Source organism: Aegilops tauschii, chromosome 3 (assembly GCF_002575655.3).
Source record: "Aegilops tauschii subsp. strangulata cultivar AL8/78 chromosome 3, Aet v6.0, whole genome shotgun sequence".
In the NCBI taxonomy this organism is placed as follows: domain Eukaryota; kingdom Viridiplantae; phylum Streptophyta; class Magnoliopsida; order Poales; family Poaceae; genus Aegilops; species Aegilops tauschii.
The window spans coordinates 589725331-589749534 of record NC_053037.3 but is presented as its reverse complement, the minus strand read 5'-3'; the positions used below and the strand labels follow the sequence as shown (position 1 = coordinate 589749534).

General features: G+C 45.4%; 3 protein-coding genes across 4 annotated transcripts; 1 reads left to right on the top strand and 2 right to left on the bottom strand.

The window, feature by feature from the left end:
- Positions 1 to 556: 556 nt before the first annotated feature.
- Positions 557 to 3303, bottom strand: LOC109733486 (protein LIFEGUARD 2-like). 2 transcript variants are annotated; one of them, XR_012205697.1, is made up of 5 exons: positions 2909 to 3303; positions 2408 to 2521; positions 1834 to 1942; positions 1592 to 1710; positions 557 to 1037 (listed from the first exon to the last, which is right to left on the bottom strand). XR_012205697.1 is itself a non-coding variant. In XM_073511211.1 (4 exons), the coding sequence occupies exons 1-4, from the start codon at positions 3180 to 3182 to the stop codon at positions 1677 to 1679; spliced, it is 531 nt and encodes a 176-aa protein (XP_073367312.1). In that variant the 5' UTR covers positions 3183 to 3303; the 3' UTR covers positions 1551 to 1676. The 2 variants fall into 2 exon arrangements, 1 of the variants encoding a protein (XP_073367312.1); XM_073511211.1 differs by lacking the exon at positions 557 to 1037 and having other exon boundaries at positions 1551 to 1710.
- Positions 3304 to 10631: 7328 nt separating this feature from the next.
- On the bottom strand, positions 10632 to 14447 carry LOC109733485 (protein LIFEGUARD 2-like). Its single transcript, XM_020292710.3, has 4 exons — positions 14068 to 14447; positions 13536 to 13649; positions 11160 to 11317; positions 10632 to 11063 (listed from the first exon to the last, which is right to left on the bottom strand). The coding sequence occupies exons 1-4, from the start codon at positions 14324 to 14326 to the stop codon at positions 10857 to 10859; spliced, it is 738 nt and encodes a 245-aa protein (XP_020148299.1). The 5' UTR covers positions 14327 to 14447; the 3' UTR covers positions 10632 to 10856.
- A 2320-nt stretch (positions 14448 to 16767) lies between these two features.
- LOC141020748 (uncharacterized) lies at positions 16768 to 17436 on the top strand. Its single transcript, XM_073495688.1, has one exon. It carries the CDS (start codon positions 16768 to 16770, stop codon positions 17434 to 17436), a length of 669 nt encoding a protein of 222 aa, XP_073351789.1.
- Positions 17437 to 24204: the final 6768 nt, after the last annotated feature.

The window sequence follows — 24204 nt, the reverse complement described above, 5'->3', positions numbered from 1 at the left end:
GATGTAACTACCTCCAAGCCTCTTCCCTCTCCCAGTTTCCCTTTATACATTTATTGTAAAAATATCATGGGCTCTGCACCTTTTGTAAATACAAATTCAGGTGGGGAATCACTTCCCCGGTGAACTTAAAAAAAACCCAAGTTAGTACAACTCGATAAGATTCATAAAAAAGGTTCAAATATGATATTAATATATTGTCAAGTGTGAGAAGCTATAACCATGCATGTTGCTAGGTAGCGGGCATAGTTGTGCCTCCTTCATGAGTTAAGATTAGGAACCAAATATTTTATCTAAAATCACTAGGCCTTTGACCAACCCTGTAAAAGAGGATATTCCCTCCTCTCTCGATAATACTCCCTCCATTTCATAATGTAGTGCGTCCGCGCTTCTCGAGATGTAACTTTGATCATAAATTTAACCAATGAGACTGACTGCGATGGGAGCAAAAATTATACCACTGAATTCGTAGCACACTACATTGTGGAACGGAGGAAGTAGTTTACTTTCATAATGGGACAAAGCAGACCATGAATTATTGCTACAAAATAATTCATAGTTAATTTGTTGTATCCTTAATGTAGTTTTGAGAGGTTGCCTCTTACTCTTTGGTACAACTTACAACATCTCCAACCCCTCGACCACAAACCGTCCCCATATGTCTAGACAGACAGCTTGGACGGTGTCCGGACAAAAAAGGCTCTCAAACTACACCCCTCCATATGCAACCCATTTTCCCTACTTGTCCAACGCCCCCACCCCCACTCCAGATCATATATGGGTGCGTCCGCCATGTCGGACTAATAACCTGTACCCATGGGAAACCCAGACATCCCCGTTGAAGCTCACTAGCTTACTTGGTCGCATTCATGACACGGTAGCCGGCGCGCCACCAAGGAGCCTCCCGTGGATATTAAAAGCCGACCGACAACCCCAAACACTAGCCTTCGTCATTTGTCCCCTTTTCTCCACGTATCTGTGCTGCTGCCGCGTCGTGGTCCGCTACCAAGTCATTAGCCATTGAATAGTCATGATTCACCCTAAAAAAAAGAATAGTCATGATTCAGACATGTTACCAAAGGTGAAACACATTCCGGTTATTGGTGTAAGTTGTATACATGAGCAGACTATGAATTATCACTAAAAAGTAAACCATATTTTGCTCTATCCGTGATGTAGTTCCTTTGTTGAGAGGTTGCCTATTCATAGGCGTTGGGAAGCAATATTGTCCTCCTCCAGAAGTCACGTGGCCACACAAACAAATGATATCAGAAACAGTTATAGTAGAAACGATCAACTCATTCACGCAGCACCACCACCAATATGACCCGCTAAATCCAGCATCCATAGAACCGATGCACAGTTTAGTTTAATTTGTTATGTTTCCTCTCTTAGCTAGGGATCAACTCAACTAAACTAATAAGCAACATCTTCATCGTCGCAGCGAGTCAAGCCTATACAATTCTTCAAGTCAAGTTCTCGTGAACAGGGGCAGGGCGATGCGCTTCAGCTGTCACCCGCGCTAAACAGGGTCAGCAGGGCCGTGAACAGATTGATGATGTCAAGGTAGAGCGAGATGGCGGCCCAGACATACTCGTCATACGTGTAACGCTTGATGATGTCGTCCGTGTCATAGACAATGTAGCCACTGAAGATGAGTGCCGCCAGCGCGCCACAGATCATGTGAGAGAGCTTGCCCAGCGGGAAAAGGATCTGCATATTTAGAGAAGCCATGATCAGTATCACATTGTAGAATAGAGAAGACTGATAAATGGACAACACACCTAATTAACTAGAGAAGGGAATTAATGCAAGCTGCATAGGCATCGATCTGACCTGAATGAACCCAAAGACGAGCAACATGATGAGAGAAGCAAATAGGAAAGGACCAAGGAAGCTGAAGTCCTTGCCCCTCTTTGCAGCCCAGAAGGTGTAAGCAGTGAGACTGAAGACAAAGAAAAACCATCACCACGACAAAGAACAAAACACATATATATCATAGGGTACTGTATATCATATCAGAGCAAGCTTACTAAATGAACTAATTGCTTTCTTACCATCTCATATCATGTAAATCTGACCAAACAAAAAAGCACACGTGCATGCTAAAATCACAAGCATATCACAAATGCTTAACTCAGACAAGCATATCATAAAAGGTGACCAACAGGTACAACTTGGCCCTCAGCACAAACCGGGGAAATGCATCAACTAGACTCATATGGATTGCCTAACATTTGCATGACCATGGCAAATTGGCAGCAACTATCCAATTGCCGTACATAGTGACTAACAAGCTTACTAGTCATGCACATGCAATGAATTGACACAACGAGAGGGGCATTAGAAGACTGAAGAACAAGCTAGGATCTGCGGGCAGGAACAGAGTTCATGGTGGGAAGACAAATACCGCTAGTAAAGGCACATGTCATGCCCACAGCGAAGCTGATGGCCACTGTGAAGACGCCGAGCAGCAGCAGGTTGACTGGGTGCTTCTGACGGTAGCAGTACAACGGGAAAAGCACTGCATAAACAAAATTATCAAGCATTTTAGCAACCGGCACAGCACTGTAATTCACAAAGCAACCACGTCCCATTCTAATCTAGTAAAGCAAAATTATTCACTGCAAGAGAATCAAGAGTTTACAACACATCCATAGCTTTTGTGGGGAAGCGACGGCATCCAAAGGTAATTCAGAGCAGAGCACGCAAAGGGAAAGCTAGTTCGTCCTGTCCTCTCACCAAGGCCTCAAAAATTAACAGCCACAACTTTCCCTTCTTCTAAATGCAATAGTAACAGAAGGGAATATATTCCAGACGCCCGCGGAAACCCTCCGTACAATCGGATCGGATTGATACCCAACGTAGACAAATTCGTAACAGAAAAGATGGTGGTAGCTTGAATTCTCACCGATGAAGGGGAAGATGAGGATGAAGATGTAGACCCCAAGGCCGGCGTAGGAAGAGACGAAGAAGTGGGGGATGGCGCGGACCTTGACGACGACGGCCGCGACGACGGCGGTGAGGAGAAGCTGCAGGGAGAGGATGACGTAGATCTTCCGGATGAGCGCCCAGCGCAGCTCGGGGCTCTCCGCCATCCCGGGGTACAGCACCTGCGCCGGCGCCGTGGCAGTGCCACCGGAGGTCCCCGCCTCGATCTCGCCGCCCTTCTGGTGCCCGGACATCTCGCCCGGCGATGCGATGACCAGGGAAGCAGCCTTCGGAGGGTAGGGTTTTCGCGGGTGTGGCGGAGCGGAAGGCGAGAGGAGGGGAGGAGCAAAGCGTATGGTGACGGGCTGACGGCGACAAGGATGATGCGCCGAGAAGGCTCCACTCCTCGACTTAGACTAGTCACAATGGGAGTAACTTAACTAGTAACATCACACATTTCAATACAAGATTGTTTATGTGGCAGCTAATTAATGAGAAGAGAGGGGTTTATGGTAACTTAGCTAGTTACTGTAACATCACACATTTCAAGGCATAATGAGTCTATAGTCTAATAAATGAACTCTTTTATGATACCACTCATATGTTACTACCCACTATGGAGGTAGTAACATAGACTAGTAACATCGGCAAGTTACTACTCTATGTTACTCCCCACTGTGAGCAGTCTTATACAGTCAGAGGAGAAGATGGTGGGATTGCTTCGCGGCTCTAGAAAAGTGGGATTTACGCGGTTACGTATGTTGGTTGAAAGACAAAGGCTATCTCTAGCTTGTGTGGCTGTGGAGAGATGCATGGTGATTTCTCGAGCGGTTTCGAACTTTTGTTGGTGGAGATTGAGAGGGACGTTGGGGCCCGATTGACGTACGCATTGGAGTCGTTGCGCCGTTGACGCACTTGAGCACGTACAGTCGATGTTTATGAGGTTTTTTGCTTTTCGAAAATTTTGAAGGTTTCTTTTTTATATGCATGGGAGCCGAAGAGTTTTTCTTTCTTGAGGGAAAACTTTATATGCAGGCAAACGTGGCGACCAACACTATAGAGCACTTGGAGAAAATAGATGTGCTTTGTCGTCATCCGATACGTGGAAAGTATATAGTATGTGTTTGTCGACTGACCTGACTTAATTAACCAGATGGAAAATAAAAGAACCTGATAATAATGGCTTTGGAAGCTCCGACAAGAACTGAAGAGGAACCCGAGTGGCAGCACAGAAGCTCTGTGTGGAAGTTCACCAAAGAACCCAATAATAATGGCTTTGAAAGCTCCAGCGCGAACTAAAGAGGAAGCCGAGTGACAACACGGAAGCTATGTATGAAAGTTCACAAAATGTTCGTATTTTTTAAAATAAAAGAATTAAAAAGGATAAAATAAAACAGAAAAGCGGAAAACTGAGTAAAACAAAGAAACATTACACGCCAGTAGCTTTTGGAAGCTTCTCAAAATCAGGACTGGGTAGAGCTTATATGAGCCAGCACATACAAAATATATGGTGGGCGCTATGTATGGTTAACGAACTATTTGACACTTAACACGCCAAATAAGATACCACTTGTTTGCAAACTAACCTGTGGTTGGATGGTTAGAGGGACAGTGGTATCCCCAGCCCCTCAGAATTCAAGTCCTAGTGCTCGCATTATTCCTGGATTTATTTCAGGATTTCCGGCGATACGCTTTCAGTGGGAGGAGAGTTCCCGTCAATGACGAGGCGCCTACGGTGACTTTGTAAATCTCAAGATGACATGCCGGCTCAGTCTCTTAAAGATGCTCGTAGAGGTAGGATGTGTGTGTGCATTCATAGGGGTGAGTGTATGCGCGTATGTATGAGCGCTTGCGTCTGACTGTGATAAAAAAAGGAAAAAGAAAAAAAGATACCGCTCGTTCACATGGGCAGTGCACTCCCTAAAGTGCCGAGGCTCGTCAGCCCAAGCTGCTTCGTGGAGCGGTTGTCAACTGTGGAATGAAAAAGAAACGGTTAAGCGATTGTTGGTGACGATAAGTTGCGCGGTTTTTTTTTTTTTGATATAATAAGTTGCGCGGTTTTGTTGTGTTATTCTTTCATGCGTGGTGGATGGAAAGGTATTTTGTATCGTATTTTTTCAGATACTAGATTTTTTTTTGAGGCAACTTTTCAGATACTAGATGATGCCCTGCGTGTTGCTGCGGTAATTTTGTTAAAAATGCATAAATAGTTGCTAAAAATAACTAAATCTAACGAAAAGAAAATTTTAACCTTGAAAATCAATAAAAGAACATCTCTAAAAATAGAATAAAAACTTTTAAATTACTGTTGAAAATTATCATTTCAAATAAAAATGTGAAGGATGACTAACATTAATGTATGATATTACAGCGTTACATGCATAGACTAATGCAAAAATAATTTTAATTTATAAGTTTGCTTATGTGGCAGATTTTGCATGGCTTAGTGGGAGAGAAAACATAAATGCATGGCCTTAGTGGGGACGCTGAGGTGAACACTTTGCATGTTGAGAGAATTGAGACCAACTTCTTTAGAATGTAGTAAATTGGGAGCAACTTTGCCTCGATCCGCCTGGCACGGTGGCTCTGCCAGGCGGCCACAAAGGGCGGCCACCTCATGCTTCATCTCCGTGGTAAGGCTCTCCCACAGAGCTTCGCTGTCTACAGTCATGACGGATGCGGTGCAAGGGAGGAGGATGTGGAGGGACTTGTGTTGTGGCGTCGAGTTAGCCGGGTGTGGCTGCCTTTAAATAGAAGGCAAACCGTCCCGGTGCGTCAATGCGCCGCGTCGGAATGGGTTTCTCGGCCGACGAGCCTGCTTAATGGCGACATACGAACAACGGGGCGTTGAATGGGTGTCGTAGATATCCGTCCCGTCACATCCAGTAACGAGTCGCCGGCACTGAACAGGCGCGAAGACCGGGGACGAGGCACGGACGGCGCCCTCGACCGGCGTGGCGCTTCAATGACGGAGCTAGTGAGAGGTCGCGTTCGCTCTGGGCCGGCTTCAATGTGGAGCAGCCGCTCTACAACGGCATGAATGCGGGCATCTGACGCCGGACGGGAACGCGTGCGGGCGAGGGAGGAAGGTATAGTGGGCCAGGGCAGTCAGGCGTGGGTTTGGGTGTTGTCTTGACACTCGCAAAGCTCCTATGTTTGTCTCCGATTTGCGAAAAAAGTATGTTTGAACCGCTCGACGGACCGATATAGACCCGCGTTGGATCGCACAACACGCCTAAACCGTGTGATTTGTACATACGCGGACGGTTAGAGGGTTGGCGTGGGAGAGGAGATGCCCTAATCCCCGGCAGAAATGTACTCCACACTTGGTACAACTTGTCTCCATACACGGTGCAAAGTGTGCTTCATGCGTACTCCAATCTGTGATACTCCCTCTATAAAGAAATATAAGAGTGTTTAAATTATAAAACTAGTGATCTAAATGATTTTGTATTTCTTTACGGAGGGAGTGTGAATTATTTTTTGCTTTTCTTTAAATGGGCAAAATCTCATACAATGATGTCATGAAAACAATGCGAATACATCAAGTCATTCACCAGTGTAACCGATAAGGTCACAAATTTATTTGTTAAAAAAGTGGTCACAATTTTTTGGAACATTATTCTAGGCACACCTTATATAGCAATTTAATTTTGAAAAAACAAATAATTCTGAAAGTTTTTGGTGCAAACATGGTCGAGTGTTCTACTTGCATATAAGTTTTGTGAAGAAATTATTCTCAAAAGAAAAAGTTTTGTGAAGAAATTACTTCATTCTTCTTCTGGGAAAAACATAATTGCATTTTCAAATATCTCGAGTGGTAACTTTTATATAGATCTGATTTTGTTATTTTTTGCAGAAATGACCATGTAAGTCATTTCTTCGCGAAACTTTACATGTGAGTATAATACTAGACCATTTTTTTTAAATCTGAATTGCTTGACTCTTTTATTAAAAAAATGAATTAGGGTGCAGACCAAGCTTCAATTGGGATTTTTTTCCTAGAATAAATTAAGGTGCACGTAGACCCATCGGAGAAAAGCTTAGCGTTGTCGCGCCTCCATTGCAGACCCCCCCCCCCTCTGTTCACAGCTATGCCGACTCTGTCTCATCGTGGCAGTGCACCTGAGCACTGGCGACGCTCCCGTAGGGGCGGCGGTGCTCCCTACAACACCGATCGCAATGCCAGATCACGCGTGTCGCCTAAAGCCATGACAACAGAGGCCCTAATGTGAGACCATGCTTCACAACATCTGCATTGTTGTGAGCCCGCCCTTTGCAGCATCAGTGAGTGAGGAAGCACACCATCGCCCCAAGATTTGTAGGATGGTTCTTGCACATTGCAACAACGCACCGTGAATGCGGCATCGAGTCGCCGTATGTGTTCGACTGTCGTAGTTGGCGAGGGCAGCGGGCCTCCTTGCAACACCTCCTGTGATCCCCCTTGTAGCACCTCCTAACAAATTGTTGCATCAGTGCCGGCTCGCAGCAGACAGACATCTCCTTGCACCATCCTGCATCCGCTCTCATTCTTGCAGCAGCGAGGCATGAGGCGATCAGCCACGCATCAGCCTCCTAATCTCCTTTGTAGCACCGCGTTGACCATTGAGCAGTGTCCCAACGAGCTCCTGCAACAGGACGACACTGACCAACAGCGACGTGTGTAGCGCGGGGGGCACTCTTTTTCCATCATGTTCCTTTTAGTGGGTGTAGGCCACCGAGTAGGGTCGCGTTTACGGAGATGCATATACGGCGGTTGTTGTGAGAGGAAAGAGGCACTACTAGGAACCTTCTTATAGGTGGATCCTTGCCAATGGCGGACAGGCATTTGCGCTTGCCACCGGTATTCTTTGTGAGGGCATTATTTTATCTTCTTATTTTTGTGATGGCATTCCTTTATTCTTCTTATTATTGTCAGGGCATTCCTTTATTCTTTTAAGCATCATGCTAATTGTTTTTTCTTATATACAATATTTTTACACATAGTGCATAAAGCACTTTTTTTTTAAAGAAAAACACAACCCATGTACTTGAAGTCTATTGGTCGACAAAGAAACACATAATCCAGGTGCTTGAAGCCTATTGATTGACAAAGAAACACATAATCCAGGCGCTTGAAGCCTATTGGTCAAGACACCCATCCACGGATTGATGACATGGCCTATTGGCTATTTCCGGTGGAAAGAAAACACGTCTACCGTCCACGCCAAACAAAAATCACGTGCGCGCTGTAAAAAAAAAAAGATCACGTACGTATCTCCTGCTCCAAGCGCTGGCCGCTGCAAGTTCCTCTCCTTGGCTCCCCGCACGCCGCTCAACGCCGTTGGCCCGGCCGGTCGTCTACAACCATACAAATTGCCACCTCGGGCAAGGATCCGACGCCATCCAGGGAACTGAGGGGACGTCGCCGCTCCACGCCCGTGGAGCAACGCCGCGGGAAAGGCTCCGGACGGTGCGGAGCCGCCGGGACACTGCACCGTCGCGGAGACCGCCGAAGGCCGCTGCTGGGGGACTGCTTCGTGGTGGAGACCGCTGCCGAGGCGCTCCTTCCCCCTTCCCTGAGTCGGCTGCGCCGGACGCCGCATCCTCACCAGTCTCCACCCGGTCTGTCGCCTACCACCGTAGCTGGGAGCGTCCTGCCCCGCCCTTCGCCGGGAGCGTGGAGATGACGACAATAGTGGTGGTGCTCCGTCCCCGAGGCCTGCGCCCCTCCCTCCGGTTTGTATTCAGCTAACCGTGCAAGATGCCAATATCCATACTAGTTTTCTTTGAGAGTAACACTCTTAATTCCACTGTACATGCCATGTACGTACATAATTTATTATACAGTAAGGTCTCATCTTAAAATACATTCTTGAATACTCCCCACACTTTCCGTTTAGCAAGCATGATCAATCGTATTTGTTACAAATATCGTTTTGAAATGGTTTGCTTATCCTCACAAGTTTAATTAGTATTCATAGTGACTAAGTGATGCAATGATATGGTTGCGATTTACTGATTTAGTGCAGGTAGTTACTGTCCAGATATTTTTGTATGCATCACCTCTGGCTCTATGCTTATTGTTCAAGTCAGCAAACTTGATGACTCTAAAGTTATTATTTGTGGAGCTTGGTTTCCATTTTCGGCCAAAGCGTCGGCAATAAAAAGGTTAATCAGGGATGTACCTCACGGTAATCTACACACGTGATTTTTTTTTTCATACATATACAACCGTGCCCAGTAAAATGTACTCCCTTCATTTCAAATTATTTGTCGCTAAAATAGATGTATCTAGATGTATTTTTAGTTCTTTATACATTCATTTCTATCCATTCTTGCGATTCGGGGCGGATGGAGTATCTTTTTATTAGTCTTCTAAGAATGTATATTTCCTTACGTTGGAATCCTGAACTGGCGGCAGAATAATCCATTTCATGTCCTCTCTAATTATTATCTTCAACTTTGTTATGCCGCATCTCTTAATTCTATGTAGCCAACACTCACGCATATTAATTTTGTACTGTATCATTACCCTTTGGTCATAAATGAATCGAAGGCATTTCCCACTAACATATATATGTACATTGAAATACATTTGTTTCTCGGCGCTTTCTGGGCAGTTTAAGAAAGGAAAGAATTCAGAATAGCTACGAGAAAGACTAGTCCAATCCATAATGATGTACTGAAAAATACAACATTTTTATTGTTTGACCAACCATCGGTAGAAGCAAATACAAGGGGTAGACTAATTACTAAGAGTGAGAAAGTCGTAATTAATGCAAAAACAGCTAATTGGAAAGCAATAGTCATATTTTCAATCCTAAGCTACCATCAAATAAAGTTGACTATTTGATTCCTCACTTAACCAAAATTGTAAAAAACAATACTACAATACACATTAGATCCATGCCCCTCTTAGTTAACATTCAGACCACCTATACCTCTGCACTTCGGTTTTTTTCTTGATCATGACACACTTAAAATCTATATAACTACAATACACATTACATCTGCACCTCTGCTCATTTGAAAATATTCTACAAAAATGTCATATGCATAGATTGTAGTATATTGCAAGAAGATGAACTACATACTTTGAAGCCTCTCACATTAACTTTTTCCCCTGTCTACTACAGTGTTTTCACGTGATTTCGCAAACAAGAGAACAAAATAGGTCACGACCAGACCAACAACGGGCACAAGAACGGCGTGATCTTATTTATCCCTCCTATCTATGTAACCTTATGTTTATCAATGACCGCATCAGTTTAGTCAAAACAAGAAAACAAACTAATCAACTAGCCATACAAAAAAACCAGACAAAAGAAGCAACAAGGACCCCCACGCATGCACAAAACAAAAAACATACAATGGCTTTGCATGAATCACCAGATAACCAAAAAATACCACAGCAGGAGCCCTCTTTCAAATCCTTTTTTCTCACAAGAAAAAAAGAAATAAGCACACACATGGGCTTACAGACGGGCGTGACGTGCGCCTTCACCCGCTAGTTCCTCAGTAATCAGTGCTAACATAAGCTTAACTGGCTGTAATCTACAATCACCATCCTCTTTGAAGGTACGTACACTACTAAATTTTTACCTATTGAATAATCCCGATTCAAACGTGTTACCCACACGTACGGCGGGCCAAGAGACCTTCATAGGTGCTAGGAAGCAATATTATCCTCGTCCAGAAGTCGCGTGGCCATACAAATGATATCAGAAACAGTCATAGTAAGAAATGATATCGTAAACGCAGCAGCACACCACCAATCCAGCATATCAAAGACCCCCTAAATCCAACATCACATCTACCATCCATAGAACCGACGCACATCAGTTTTCTTATATGTTACCTCTCTAGGGATCAACTCAGCTAAACTAATAAGCGCCTATACAGTTCTTTAAGTCAAGGACTCGTGAGCAGGTGAAAGGGCGATGCGCTTAGCTGTCACCCGCACTAAACAGGGTGAGCAGGGCCATGAACAGATTGATGATGTCAAGGTACAACGAGACGGCGGCCCAGACATACTCGTCATAGGTGTAACGCTTGATGATGTTGTCCGTGTCATAGACAATGTAGCCACTGAAGATGAGTGCCGCCAGCGCGCCATAGATCATGTGAGAGGGCTTGCCCGGCGGGAAGAGGATCTGCATATTAAGAGAAGCCATGCTCAGTACTTATTGTAGAATACGCAATAGAGAAGACTGATAGATAAATGGAAAACTAGAGAAACTGCATCTGACCTGAATGAACCCAAAGACGAGCAGCATGATGAGAGAAGCAAATAGGAAAGGACCAAGGAAGCTGAAGTCCTTGCCCCTCTTTACAGCCCAGAAAGTGTAAGCAGTCAGGCTGAAGACAACCACTGTTGTAAGAATCGCTGCCTCCAAAATGACCTTGCCTGTGCACATGCGGGGACTATTTTAGCGGTTTCTTTATATCATATAAGAACAGACAAAATTAGCTACTAATTAAATTAACTAATTTGCTTTCTTATCAAATCATACATCTCTTTACCAAAGAAACTTTCATGTAAATCTGACCAAACAATAATGCACTTTCATGTAAATGACAGTGACACATTGAAAAAGAAGCAAACTATCAGCAGCCTCCTGCGATGTGGCACAAGCTAGAACGAACCTCAGAATTATTATTGGTACAACCCCAAAATGCCGTGGTAGGAACGCTGATGCAAACACAAATGGATGACAGATCATAGAGTGCCTGACAACACAACTTGTCTAAATTGAAAGGTTTATGTATTTTCAATTACTTCAATCCAATGCGATTTATCCAGCACATGCATGAAGTACCTTTAAAATAACCTATGAAGCATCTATTTTCTTGTCACCACAGTAGTCTGATATATCATGTGAGAATCCCTTTTATTTTGATATAAAACTTTAAGCTAGTCGTGCAACCTAAATCACGTCCTTGCCAAAACCATGCCAACTTGAGCAGGTTGGCTGGCACATTATTCGACCAAACGGCCCTTCAGATCAAACTGATAATATCACATCACTATGTATCATACAACAAACAGTGGCAGGAAGAAACAGCAAATAAATATGTAAGATCCAACCAATGTTCTATGAAAAGCGAAGGTTACTGCTATTTTCTAATTTCTGATTTCAAAAAGTAACAGCTGAGAATAGCAAAGCAAGGTCTGCTCAAAGAGCAATCCTATTGCAAATGCTAACTCAGACAAGCATATCATAAAAGGTGACCAACGCAGACTGGAAAAATGCATCAACGATAGTCACACGGGCTGCCTGAGTGTGTACCCGTTGCATGCAATTTGGCGGTATTTCTGAACCCAGTCCACATGCAAACAAAATGCTTCGCAACAATAGCTAGTGGAAATTATCCAATTGCCATACATAAAGCTAATAGTAAGAAAATATGTAATGAATTAACACAATTAATGAGAGGGGCATTAGAGGATGCTTATTTACATAAGAAGCAGAGCAGAGTGACTCAAGAACAAGCTATTGCGATGTGGTACAAGCTAGAACGAACCTCAGATTTATTAGTACAAACCAAAATGACGTGGTAGGAACGCTGAGGTAAAAACAAATGGATGACAGATCATAGGTGCCTGACAACATAACTTTGTCTAAATCAGAAGATTATGTGTTTTCAATCACTTCAATCAAATGAGATTTATCCAGCACATGCATGGAGTACCTTTATAATAACCTACTCCCTCCATTCCTAAATATAAGTCTTCTTAGAGATTTCAATACAAACTAGATACGGATGTATATAGACATACTTTAGAGTGTAGATTCACTCATTTTCCTCCGTATGTAGTCCCTTATTGGAATCTCTAAAAAGACTTATATTTAGGAACGGAGGGAGTATGAATTAGCATCTATTATTGTCTTGTCACCACAGCAGTCTCACATATCATGTGAAAATCCCTTTTATTTCGATAAAAGTTTAAGCTAGTTGTGCAACCTAAACTACGTCCAGTTGGCTGGCATATTTGTTGGACCAAACAGCCTTTCTGATCAAATTGATACAATCACATCAGTACATTACTATGTATATCTTACAACAAATAGGGGCAGGAAGAGAAGTAAATAAATATGTAAGATCCAACCAATGTTCTATGAAAAGCAAAGTTACTGTTGCTAATTTCTGAGTTCAAAAAGTAACAGCTGAGACAAGAAAAGCAATGTCTTCTCAAAACGCAATCCAACTAGCTGGCAATATTGCAAATGCTTAACTCCGACAAGCATATCATAGAAGGTGACCAACAGCTACAACTTGGTCCTCAACATGGGCTGGGAAAATGCATCAACAATAGTCACATGGGTTGCCTGAGTGTGTGCAATTTGCATGGCCAAAGGAAAATTGGCGGCACGTGTATTACTGAACCCAATCCACACGCAAACAAAATGCTTCACATAAACAGCCAGTAGGAAACTACCCAATTGCTGTACATGGTAGTGACTAACAAGTTAATAGTTGCAAAATATCTACTAGTCATGTGCTATGAATCAACAAAATTATTGAGAGGGGCATTAGAGGATGCTGATTTACATAAACAGCAGAGCAGAGTGACTCGAGAACAAGCTAGGAGGAGAAAGAATACATGGTGGGACTACAATTACCGCTAGTGAAGGCACATGTCATGCCCACAGCGAAGCTGATGGCCACTGTGAAGACGCCAAGCAGCAGCAGGTTGACTGGGTGCTTCTGGCGGTAGATGTACAACGGGCACAGCACTGCATACAAAAAATTTAACAAGCATTTTAGTAAGTAACAGATCAATTATACCAGCTGCAATTCACAAAGCAACCACGACCCATTATAGTCTAGTAAAGCGACATTACTGCAAAAATCAGCAGTCGTAAAACCAACACATTCATAGCTTTGCGAGAACGCGACGGCATCCCGAATGTAAATACAGAGCAGAGCACGCAAAGGTAACGCAGAGCAGAGTCCTGTCCTCTCGCAAGGCCCTCCCTCGAAAATTAACAGCCACAAGTTTCCCATCTTGTAAACGCAGTAGTGATAAGAATGGAATATATTCGAGACGCTCGCGGTGACGGAAACCGTCCCTAGAGTCGGACGGGATCGAAACCCCAAGGACAAATCAAATTCGTAACGGAGAAGATGGAGGTGGTGTGCGTGAATTCTCACCGATGAAGGGGAGGATGAGGAGGAAGATGTAGAGCCCGAGGCCGGCGTAGGAGGAGGCGAAGAAGTGGGGGATGGCGGGGACCTTGACGACGACGGCGGCGACGACGGCGGTGAGGAGGAGCTGCAGGGAGATGATGACGTAGATCTTCCGGATGAGCGCCCAGCGCAGCTCGGGGCTCTCCGCCATCCCGGGGTACAGCACCTGCGCCGGCGCCGCGGCGCCACCGGAGGTCCCCGCCTCGATGTCGCCGCCCTTCATCTCGCCCGGCGAGGCGATGAGCAGCAGGGAAGAGAAGCAGCCTTCGGTCGGAGGTAGGGTTTTGGCGGGTGTGGCGGAACGGAAGGCGAGACGGGACGGGAGGAGCAAAAGTGAACAGGGGAACTGGGGACGGCGACGACGATGGGCCGAAAAGGCTCGAGCGCTCAACTTATATGGGCAGATCAGATGGAAGGCCTGCTGGGCCCATTAGTAAGGCAGATTGTTTCGCACTTCCTTCCTCCTTACGCGGCTCCGTACGTTGGTTCAAGGAAGGACAGAGGCTATCTCGATCTCTTTTTTTTTTGAGAGAAAACTCTGGGTGCTTTATTTATCTACTGGTAAAAAGGCCCGTGCGTTGCAACGGGAGAAAAAAAATACCACACGCTCTTAATTTATAAAAGATGGTCTATAATCTGAGAATTTGTAGTTATGGCTCAAACAAAGATGGTCTTAACCTACAAAAGCGTAGTTTAAGATTCTACAGGTGTTCTATTTCAACACGGCTTGCATGCAGATTTAATCCGTACAAAGAAACAAGCAAGTGATCATGCATTTATTCATGTCATGTTTGGGATGAGGTGTTTTTACGGGTGAGTAAAGAAAAACGACAAAAACAAACGATCTTGTGGTCCACATCATCCAACAGACCGACCCCATTTCAGGCGACGGTGGACGATGCGGCACTGCGGCTCGTCTTGATGTGGCCAGAACTCGCCGCCTACAGGGAGGAGCGGCTCAGCAAAGATTGTGGTGCGCGTCGTCTAATAAGCCAATGGTGGCATGCCGGTAGGCTACTAGGTCTTTTGCTGATGTTGGCACCGCACCTACCAAGAAAAGGTAGAGGATCGTATCGCCGTTGGAGATGGTAAACGACGCGACAAGTTGATGGCTAGAGGCGAGGAAGCGTTGGTGTGGCGATTAACATTGCAGCCTAGATAGTATATTTTAAATTGTTATCTAAAATAATATCATATTCAGATTCTACATATTCTTCTAATCAAATTTCATATATAACATATTAAATTTGGACTTACGGTTTAGAAGATATAAATATTAAAAAAAACATTTGATATGTACTGCGGGTTTAATGTCAGAAACATTAAGGAGTTTTTCATAAAATAGCATGACGGACTAAGAATACCTATTTCTTTTATTAGTAGGTATAGATATAGATAATGAAAGTCTGACCACATCTAACACAAAGTCTGGTGGCACCATAAGCCAAATCTTACAGAGTTCATCTCCTACTCCTACCTTAGCTAGTTTATGCGCAGCGGAGTTAGCGGACCGTCGTACCCACGACACCTTCACCTTGTTGAAGCCATGGAACATCTGCTTGATCTCCTCGACACATGGTCCTGGAAGCCGAAAGGTTCTTGTTCGTGTCTGCAAGCATGCTCGCCACCTCCATGTTGTCTGTCTCGAGGTGTAGTCTCTGGACGTTGATCTCTCCAGCTAGCTGAACCGCCCTCCTGCATGCCATGAGCTCCGCCGTCTCGGCGTCCACGACTCCATCAATGAACGTGCATGCGGCCGCACGGAAATCGCCTTGGTCACCTCTGAGAATGACCCCGCCACCGCCCTTTCCTCCAAGCCTGGACACGGCACCATCGGCATTAGCTTTGACCCAACCTAGCTCCGGGGCCTCCCATTGCTGCACCTCCCTTGTATTCCCGTTGGTGGTCTTGCGCTGGTGAATGGCTGTCCATTCAGCCATGTATGAAACAACCGACGCCGCTACCTCATGTGCTTCAGCTATCTTCTTTCCATCTTTTGCCTCATTCCGTGCTAGCCACAACCCATAAGTGGCCTGCACCATAGCCTCCCGTTCGTCGTCCGAGGCTTCCGCAAACCATCCTAGCAGCCACGATGCGAGAGCGGTGGAGGAGCTAACAGAACACGGCGGGGTCGCCACCGCAACTCCTCTCTCTGTCCGCATGATCTTCCAGAACAGCGTGGAATGTGGACACGCCCAGAATCGATGATAGAGTGTTTCCTTTCTTCGGTATAGCTCCGCACCCACAGCTAATCCATTCCGCATGAGACGCCACATGTGGATCTTCGCTTTGTTTGGCGTGTTCGTATTCCATAAAGCCATCCATCCCTGATGGTTCTTGATCTTGCATGGTGCTTTCTCGAGCGGTTTCGAATATTGATTGGATTGGTGGAGAGAGGGACGTTGGGGCCCGGTACGCGGCGAGGCGATGATAAACGAGATGGCGTACGTGGAGCGAATCCAGACGCGTTTGATTGAGTCGTTGCGCGGTCGACGCGCATGAGCACGGTCGACTGTGTCTGTGTGCCAGGGCGCGTATAGAGGGGACTAATGTTTTTTGTTCCTCATCTTTTTAAGGATTTTCTTGTTCACATGGGAACTGGAATTTTTTTAAGGGAAAACCATGTGAGGTTCAACGGAGGTGTTCAAAGCGATCCAAAGAACCATGCCCACCTTTGCACTCACAGCCCTTCGAGTCCCAAAGAAGTTCTATAAAGACGTAGGCAAATCACGGCGGCGCTTCCTCTGGGCAGGGGATGAAGAGGTGTCCGGTGGAAAGTGCAATGTGGGCTGGAGCACGGTGACCACGCCCGAGCAGTATGGTGGTCTAGGCATTCGTGATCTACCTCGATTTGCCAGGGCTCTGCGTCTACGCTGGTTATGGCAATCCTGGAAGAACCCGGAAAGGCCCTGGGTTGGAACGGGCACGCCCTGCGACGCCTCGGACAGGGCTCTGTTTGCTGCATCCACAGCGGTGACCATTGGCGACGGAGCGACGGCATCATTCTGGTTCTGTTCATGGCTGGGAGGACAACAACTTTGCCAAGCCTTCCCCACTCTCTTTGCCAGATCCACCAGGAAGAACCGATCGGTCAAGGACGCGCTGCACGACGACAGATGGATCCTAGACTTGAGGCGAGGTGACCCGGACGTCATTGCACTGCAGGTGGTGCAGCTTGCGAGGGAGATCAGGCAGGCTGCTCTCACTCTCACTCCAGGAACCCAAGACTGCATTGCCTGGAAGCTCAGCGCCTCAGGCTGCTACTCAACAAGTTCAGCGTACAATGCCCAATTCAGCAATAGGCAGCTTACCTCCTTCAAATCCATCATCTAGAAAGTCTGGGCGCCGGGCAAGATCAAGATATTTCTTTGGTTGTTGCACCTTGATAGTGTTGGGGAACATAGTAATTTCAAAAAAATTCCTACACACACACAGGATCATGGTGATGCATAGCAACGAGAGGGGAGAGTGTGTCCACGTACCCTCATAGACCGAAAGCGGAAGCGTTAGCACAACGCGGTTGATGTAGTCATACGTCTTCACGATCCGACCGATCCAAGTACCGAACGTACGGCACCTCCGAGTTCAGCACACGTTCAGCTCGATGATGTCCCTCAAACTCCGATCCAGCCGAGCTTTGAGGGAGAGTTCCGTCAGCACGACGGCGTGGTGAAGGTGATGATGATGCTACCGACACAGGGCTTCGCCTAAGCACCGCTACGATATGATCGAGGTGGAATATGGTGGAGGGGGCACCGCACATGGCTAAGAGAATCAAGAGATCAATTGTTGTGTCTATGGGGTGCCCCCTGGCCACGTATATAAAGGAGTGGAGGAGGGGGGGGGGAGAGGGCCGGCCCCTATGGCGCGCCCTGGAGGAGTCCTACTCCCATCGGGAGTACGATTCCCCCCCTTCCAAGTAGTAGGAGTAGGAGTCAAGGAAAGGGAAGAGAGAAGAGAAGGAAGGAGGGGCCGCAGCCCCTCCCCCTAGTCCAATTCGGACTAGGCCTTGGGGGGCGCACATCCTCTCCTCTCTCTTCCCCCTAAAGCCCAATAAGGCCCATATACTCCCCGGCGAATTCCCGTAACTCTCCGGTACTCCGAAAAATACCCGAATCACTCGGAAACTTTCCGATGTCCGAATATAGTCGTCCAATATATCGATCTTTACGCCTCGACCATTTCGAGACTCCTCGTCATGTCCCCGATCTCATCCGGGACTCCGAACTACCTTCGGTACATCAAAGCACATAAACTCATAATACAAATCATCACTGAACGTTAAGCGTGCGGACCCTACGGGTTCGAGACTATGTAGACATGACCGAGACACGTCTCCGATCAATAACCAATAGCGGAACCTGGATGCTCATATTGGCTCCTACATATTCTACGAAGATGTTTATCGGTCAAACAGCATAACAACATACGTTGTTCCCTTTGTCATCGGTATGTTACTTGCCCGAGATTCGATCGTCGGTATCTCAATACCTAGTTCAATCTCGTTACCGGCAAGTCTCTTTACTCGTTCTGTAATACATCATCCCGCAACCACTACAAAAAAGAGACACATCCGTGACATTTTGGGCCGAACGAATTTTTTTCTGTCATACATATGACACTTCTATGACGATAATTGTGACAAAACCCGGTATCATCATAGATGTGGTGGGCTCCTACTTCTATGACAAAAAATCATGACAGAAAATGGGCTTTTTCATCCTGGGCGGGCCGGAGACGCAGCTGCATGACATTCTTTGGGCCGTCCGTGACGGAAAAAACCGTGATAGAAGCGAGGGGGAGGAAAATTTCGGGGAGTTCCCGGTTACGGTGGGAGGTCGGGGGCCGAGCGATGCACGTTTCTCTCGTACACGTACGCGCGTGTGTGCGAGGCGTTGGCTCTAACTGAACCCGAGCGAGGCGTTGGGCTCTAACTGAACCCGAGCGATTGCACTGCAGGCTACGCGTTACTGAACCCGAGCGATCGATCGATGGCTGTTAACTGAACCCGATCGAGCGATTCTTTTGCTACTGCTGCTAACTGAAGCCGGTCGATTGGATGAACAGTGAGCGGTGGCGTTGCCTCTGGATGAACAGGACCCCGTGGTGTGGAGGGCTGGATGAACAGTAGACGGTGGAGGGGTGCCCGTGGAGGGGTGGCTGAACAGGACCCCGTGGTGTGGAGGGCTGGATGAACAGTAGACGGTGGAGGGGTGCCCGTGGAGGGGTGGTTGAACAGTAGCCGGTGGAGTAGCGCGCGGTGGAGGCTGGATAAACAGGAGCCCGTGGAGGCTGGAGGAGGTCAACGGTACCCCGTGGAGGCTGGAGGAGGTCAACGGTACCCCGTGGAGGCTGGAGGTGTTGGGGAACGTAGTAATTTCAAAAAAAAAATCCTACGCACACGCAAGATCATGGTGATGCATAGCAACGAGAGGGGAGAGTGTTGTCCACGTACCCTCGTAGACCGAAAGCGGAAGCGTTAACACAACGCGGTTGATGTAGTCGTACGTCTTCACGATCCGACCGATCAAGTACCGAACGTACGGCACCTCCGAAGTTCAGCACACGTTCAGCTCGATGACGTCCCTCGAACTCCGATCCAGCCGAGTGTTGAGGGAGAGTTTCATCAGCACGACGGCGTGGTGACGATGATGATGTTCTACCGACGCAAGGCTTCGCCTAAGCATCGCTACGATATTATCGAGGTGTAATATGGTGGAGGGGGGCACCGCGCACGGCTAAGAGATCAATAGATCAATTGTTGTGTCTATGGGGTGCCCCCCTGCCCCCGTATATAAAGGAGCAAGGGGGGAGGCGGCCGGCCTAGGAGGAGGGCGCGCCAAGGGGGGAGTCCTACTCCCACCGGGAGTAGGACTCCTCCTTTCCTTGTTGGAGTAGGAGAAGGGAAGGGAGAAGGAGAAGGGAAGGGAGAAGGAGAAGGAAGGAAGGGGGCGCCCCCCCTCCCTAGTCCAATTCGGACTAGTCAATGGGGAGGGGTGCGGCCACCCTTTGGGGCCTTTCTCTCCTTTCCCGTATGGCCCATTAAGGCCCAATACGAATTCCCGTAACTCTCCGGTACTCTGAAAAATACCCGAATCACTCGGAACCTTTCCGATGTCCAAATATAGTCGTCCAATATATCGATCTTTATGTCTCGACCATTTCGAGACTCCTCGTCATGTCCCCGATCTCTTCCGGGACTCCGAACTCCTTCGGTACATCAAAACTCATAAACTCATAATAAAACTGTCATCGTAACGTTAAGCGTGCGGACCCTACGGGTTCGGGAACTATGTAGACATGACCGAGACACGTCTCCGGTCAATAACCAATAGCGGGACCTGGATGCCCATATTGGCTCCCACATATTCTACAAAGATCTTTATCGGTCAAACCGCATAACAACATACGTTGTTCCCTTTGTCATCGGTATGTTACTTGCCCGAGATTCGATCGTCGGTATCTTAATACCTAGTTCAATCTCGTTACCGGCAAGTCTCTTTACTCGTTCCGTAATACATCATCTCGCAACAAACTCTTTAGTTGCAATGCTTGCAAGGCTTAAGTGATGTGCATTACCGAGAGGGCCCAGAGATACCTCTCCGACAATCGGAGTGACAAATCCTAATCTCGAAATACGCCAACCCAACAAGTACCTTCGGATACACCTGTAGAGCACCTTTATAATCACTCAGTTACGTTGTGACGTTTGGTAGCACACAAAGTGTTCCTCCGGTAAACGGGAGTTGCATAATCTCATAGTCATAGGAACATGTATAAGTCATGAAGAAAGCAATAGCAACATACTAAACGATCGAGTGCTAAGCTAACGGAATGGATCAAGTCAATCACATCATTCTCCTAATGATGTGATCCCGTTAATCAAATGACAACTCATGTCTATGGCTAGGAAACATAACCATCTTTGATCAACGAGCTAGTCAAGTAGAGGCATACTAGTGACACCCTGTTTGTCTATGTATTCACACATGTATCATGTTTCCGGTTAATACAATTCTAGCATGAATAATAAACATTTATCATGATATAAGAAAATAAATAATAACTTTATTATTGCCTCTAGGGCATATTTCCTTCAGTCTCCCACTTGCACTAGAGTCAATAATCTAGTTCACATCGCCATGTGATTTAACATCAATAGTTCACATCACCATGTGATTAACACCCATAGTTCACATCGTCATGTGACCAACACCCAAAGGGTTTACTAGAGTCGGTAATCTAGTTCACATCGCTATGTGATTAACACCCAAAGGGTTTACTAGAGTCAATAATCTAGTTCACATCGCTATGTGATTAACACCCAAAGAGTACTAAGGTGTGATCATGTTCTGCTTGTGAGATAATTTTAGTCAACGGGTCTGTCACATTCAGATTCGTAAGTATTTTGCAAATTTCTATGTCTACAATGCTCTGCACGGAGCTACTCTAGCTAATTGCTCCCACTTTCAATATGTATCTAGACCGAGACTTAGAGTCATCTAGATTAGTGTCAAAACTTGCATCGACGTAACCCTTTACGACGAGCCTTTTGTCACTTCCATAATCGAGAAACATATCCTTATTCCAGTAAGGATAATTTTGACCGCTGTCCAGTGATCTACTCCTAGATCACTATTGTACTCCCTTGCCAAAATCAGTGTAGGGTATACAATAGATCTGGTACACAGCATGGCATACTTTATAGAACCTATGGCCGAGGCATAGGGAATGACTTTCATTCTTTTTCTATCTTCTGCCGTGGTCGGGTTTTGAGTCTTACTCAATTTCACACCTTGTAACACAGGCAAGAAACTCTTTCTTTGACTGTTCCATTTTGAACCACTTCAAAATCTTGTTAAGGTATGTACTCATTGAAAAAACTTATCAAGCGTCTTGATCTATCTCTATAGATCTTGATGCTCAATATGTAAGCAGCTTCACCGAGGTCTTTCTTTGAAAGACTCCTTTCAAACACTCCTTTATGCTTTGCAGAATAATTCTACATTATTTCTGATCAACAATATGTCATTCACATATACTTATCAGAAATGCTGTAGTGCTCCCACTCACTTTCTTGTAAATACAGGCTTCACCGCAAGTCTGTATAAAACTATATCCTTTGATCAACTTATCAAAGCGTATATTCCTACTCCGAGATGCTTGCACCAGTCCATAGATGGATCGCTGGAGCTTGCATATTTTGTTAGCACCTTTAGGATTGACAAAACCTTCTGGTTGCATCATATGCAACTCTTCTTTAATAAATCCATTAAGGAATGCAGTTTTGTTTATCCATTTGCCAGATTTCATAAAATGCGGCAATTGCTAACATGATTCGGACAGACTTAAGCATAGATACGAGTGAGAAACTCTCATTGTAATCAACACCTTAAACTTGTTGAAAACCTTTTGCGACAATTCTAGCTTTGTAGATAGTAACACTACTATCAGCGTCCGTCTTCCTCTTGAAGATCCATTTAATCTCAATGGCTCGCCGATCATTGGGCAAGTCAATCAAAGTCCATACTTTGTTCTCATACATGGATCTCATCTCAGATTTCATGGCCTCAAGCCATTTTGCGGAATCTGGGCTCACCATCACTTCTTCATAGTTCGTAGGTTCGTCCTGGTCTAGTAACATAACCTCCAGAACAGGATTACCGTACCACTCTGGTGCGGATCTTACTCTGGTTGACCTACGAGGTTCAGTAATAACTTGATCTGAAGTTCCATGATCATCATCATTAACTTCCTCACTAATTGGTATAGGCATCACAGAAACTGGTTTCTGCGATGAACTACTTTCCAATAAGGGAGCAGGTACAATTACCTCATCAAGTTCTACTTTCCTCCCACTCACTTCTTTCGAGAGAAACTCCTCCTCTAGAAAGGATCCATACTTAGCAACGAATGTCTTGCCTTCGGATCTGTGATAGAAGGTGTACCCAACTGTCTCCTTTGGGTATCCTATGAAGACACATTTCTCCGATTTGGGTTTGAGCTTATCAGGATGAAACTTTTTCACATAAGCATCGCAACCCCAAACTTTAAGAAACGACAACTTTGATTTCTTACCAAACCACAGTTCATAAGATGTCGTCTCAACGGATTTAGATGGTACCCTATTTAACATGAATGTAGCTGTCTCTAATGCATAACCCCAAAACTATAGTGGTAAATCGGTAAGAAACATCATAGATTGCACTATATCCAATAAAGTACGATTATGATGTTCGGACACACCATTATGCTGTGGTGTTCCAGGCGGCATGAGTTTGTGAAACTATTCCACATTGTTTTAATTGAAGACCAAACTCGTAACTCAAATATTTGTCTCCGCGATCAGATCGTAGAAACTTTATTTTCTTGTCACGATGATTTTCCACTTCACTCTGAAATTCTTTGAACTTTTCAAATGTTTCAGACTTATGTTTCATCAAGTAGATATACCCATATCTGCTCAATCATCTGTGAAGGTCAGAAAAATAACGATACCCGCCGCGAGCCTCAACACTCATCGGATCGCATACATCAGTATGTATTATTTCCAATAAGTCAGTTGCTCACTCCATTGTTCCGGAGAACGGAGTCTTAGTCATCTTGCCCATAAGGCATGGTTCGCAAGCATCAAGTGATTCATAATCAAGTGATTCCAAAAGCCCATCAGCATGGAGTTTCTTCATGCGCTTTACACCAATATGACCTAAACGGCAGTGCCACAAATAAGTTGCACTATCATTATTAACTTTGCATCTTTTGGCTTCAATATTATGAATATGTGTATCACTACGATCGAGATCCAACGGACCATTTTCATTGGGTGTGTAACCGTATAAGGTTTTATTCATGTAAACAGAACAACAATTATTCTCTAACTTAAATGAATAACCGTATTGCAATAAACATGATCAAATCATATTCATGCTCAACACACACACCAAATAACACTTATTTAGGTTCAACACTAATCCCGAAAGTATAGGGAGTGTGCGATGATGATCATATCAATCTTGGAACCACTTCCAATACACATCGTCACTTCATCCTTAACTAGTTTCTGTTCATTATGCAACTCCCGTTTCGAGTTACTACTCTTTA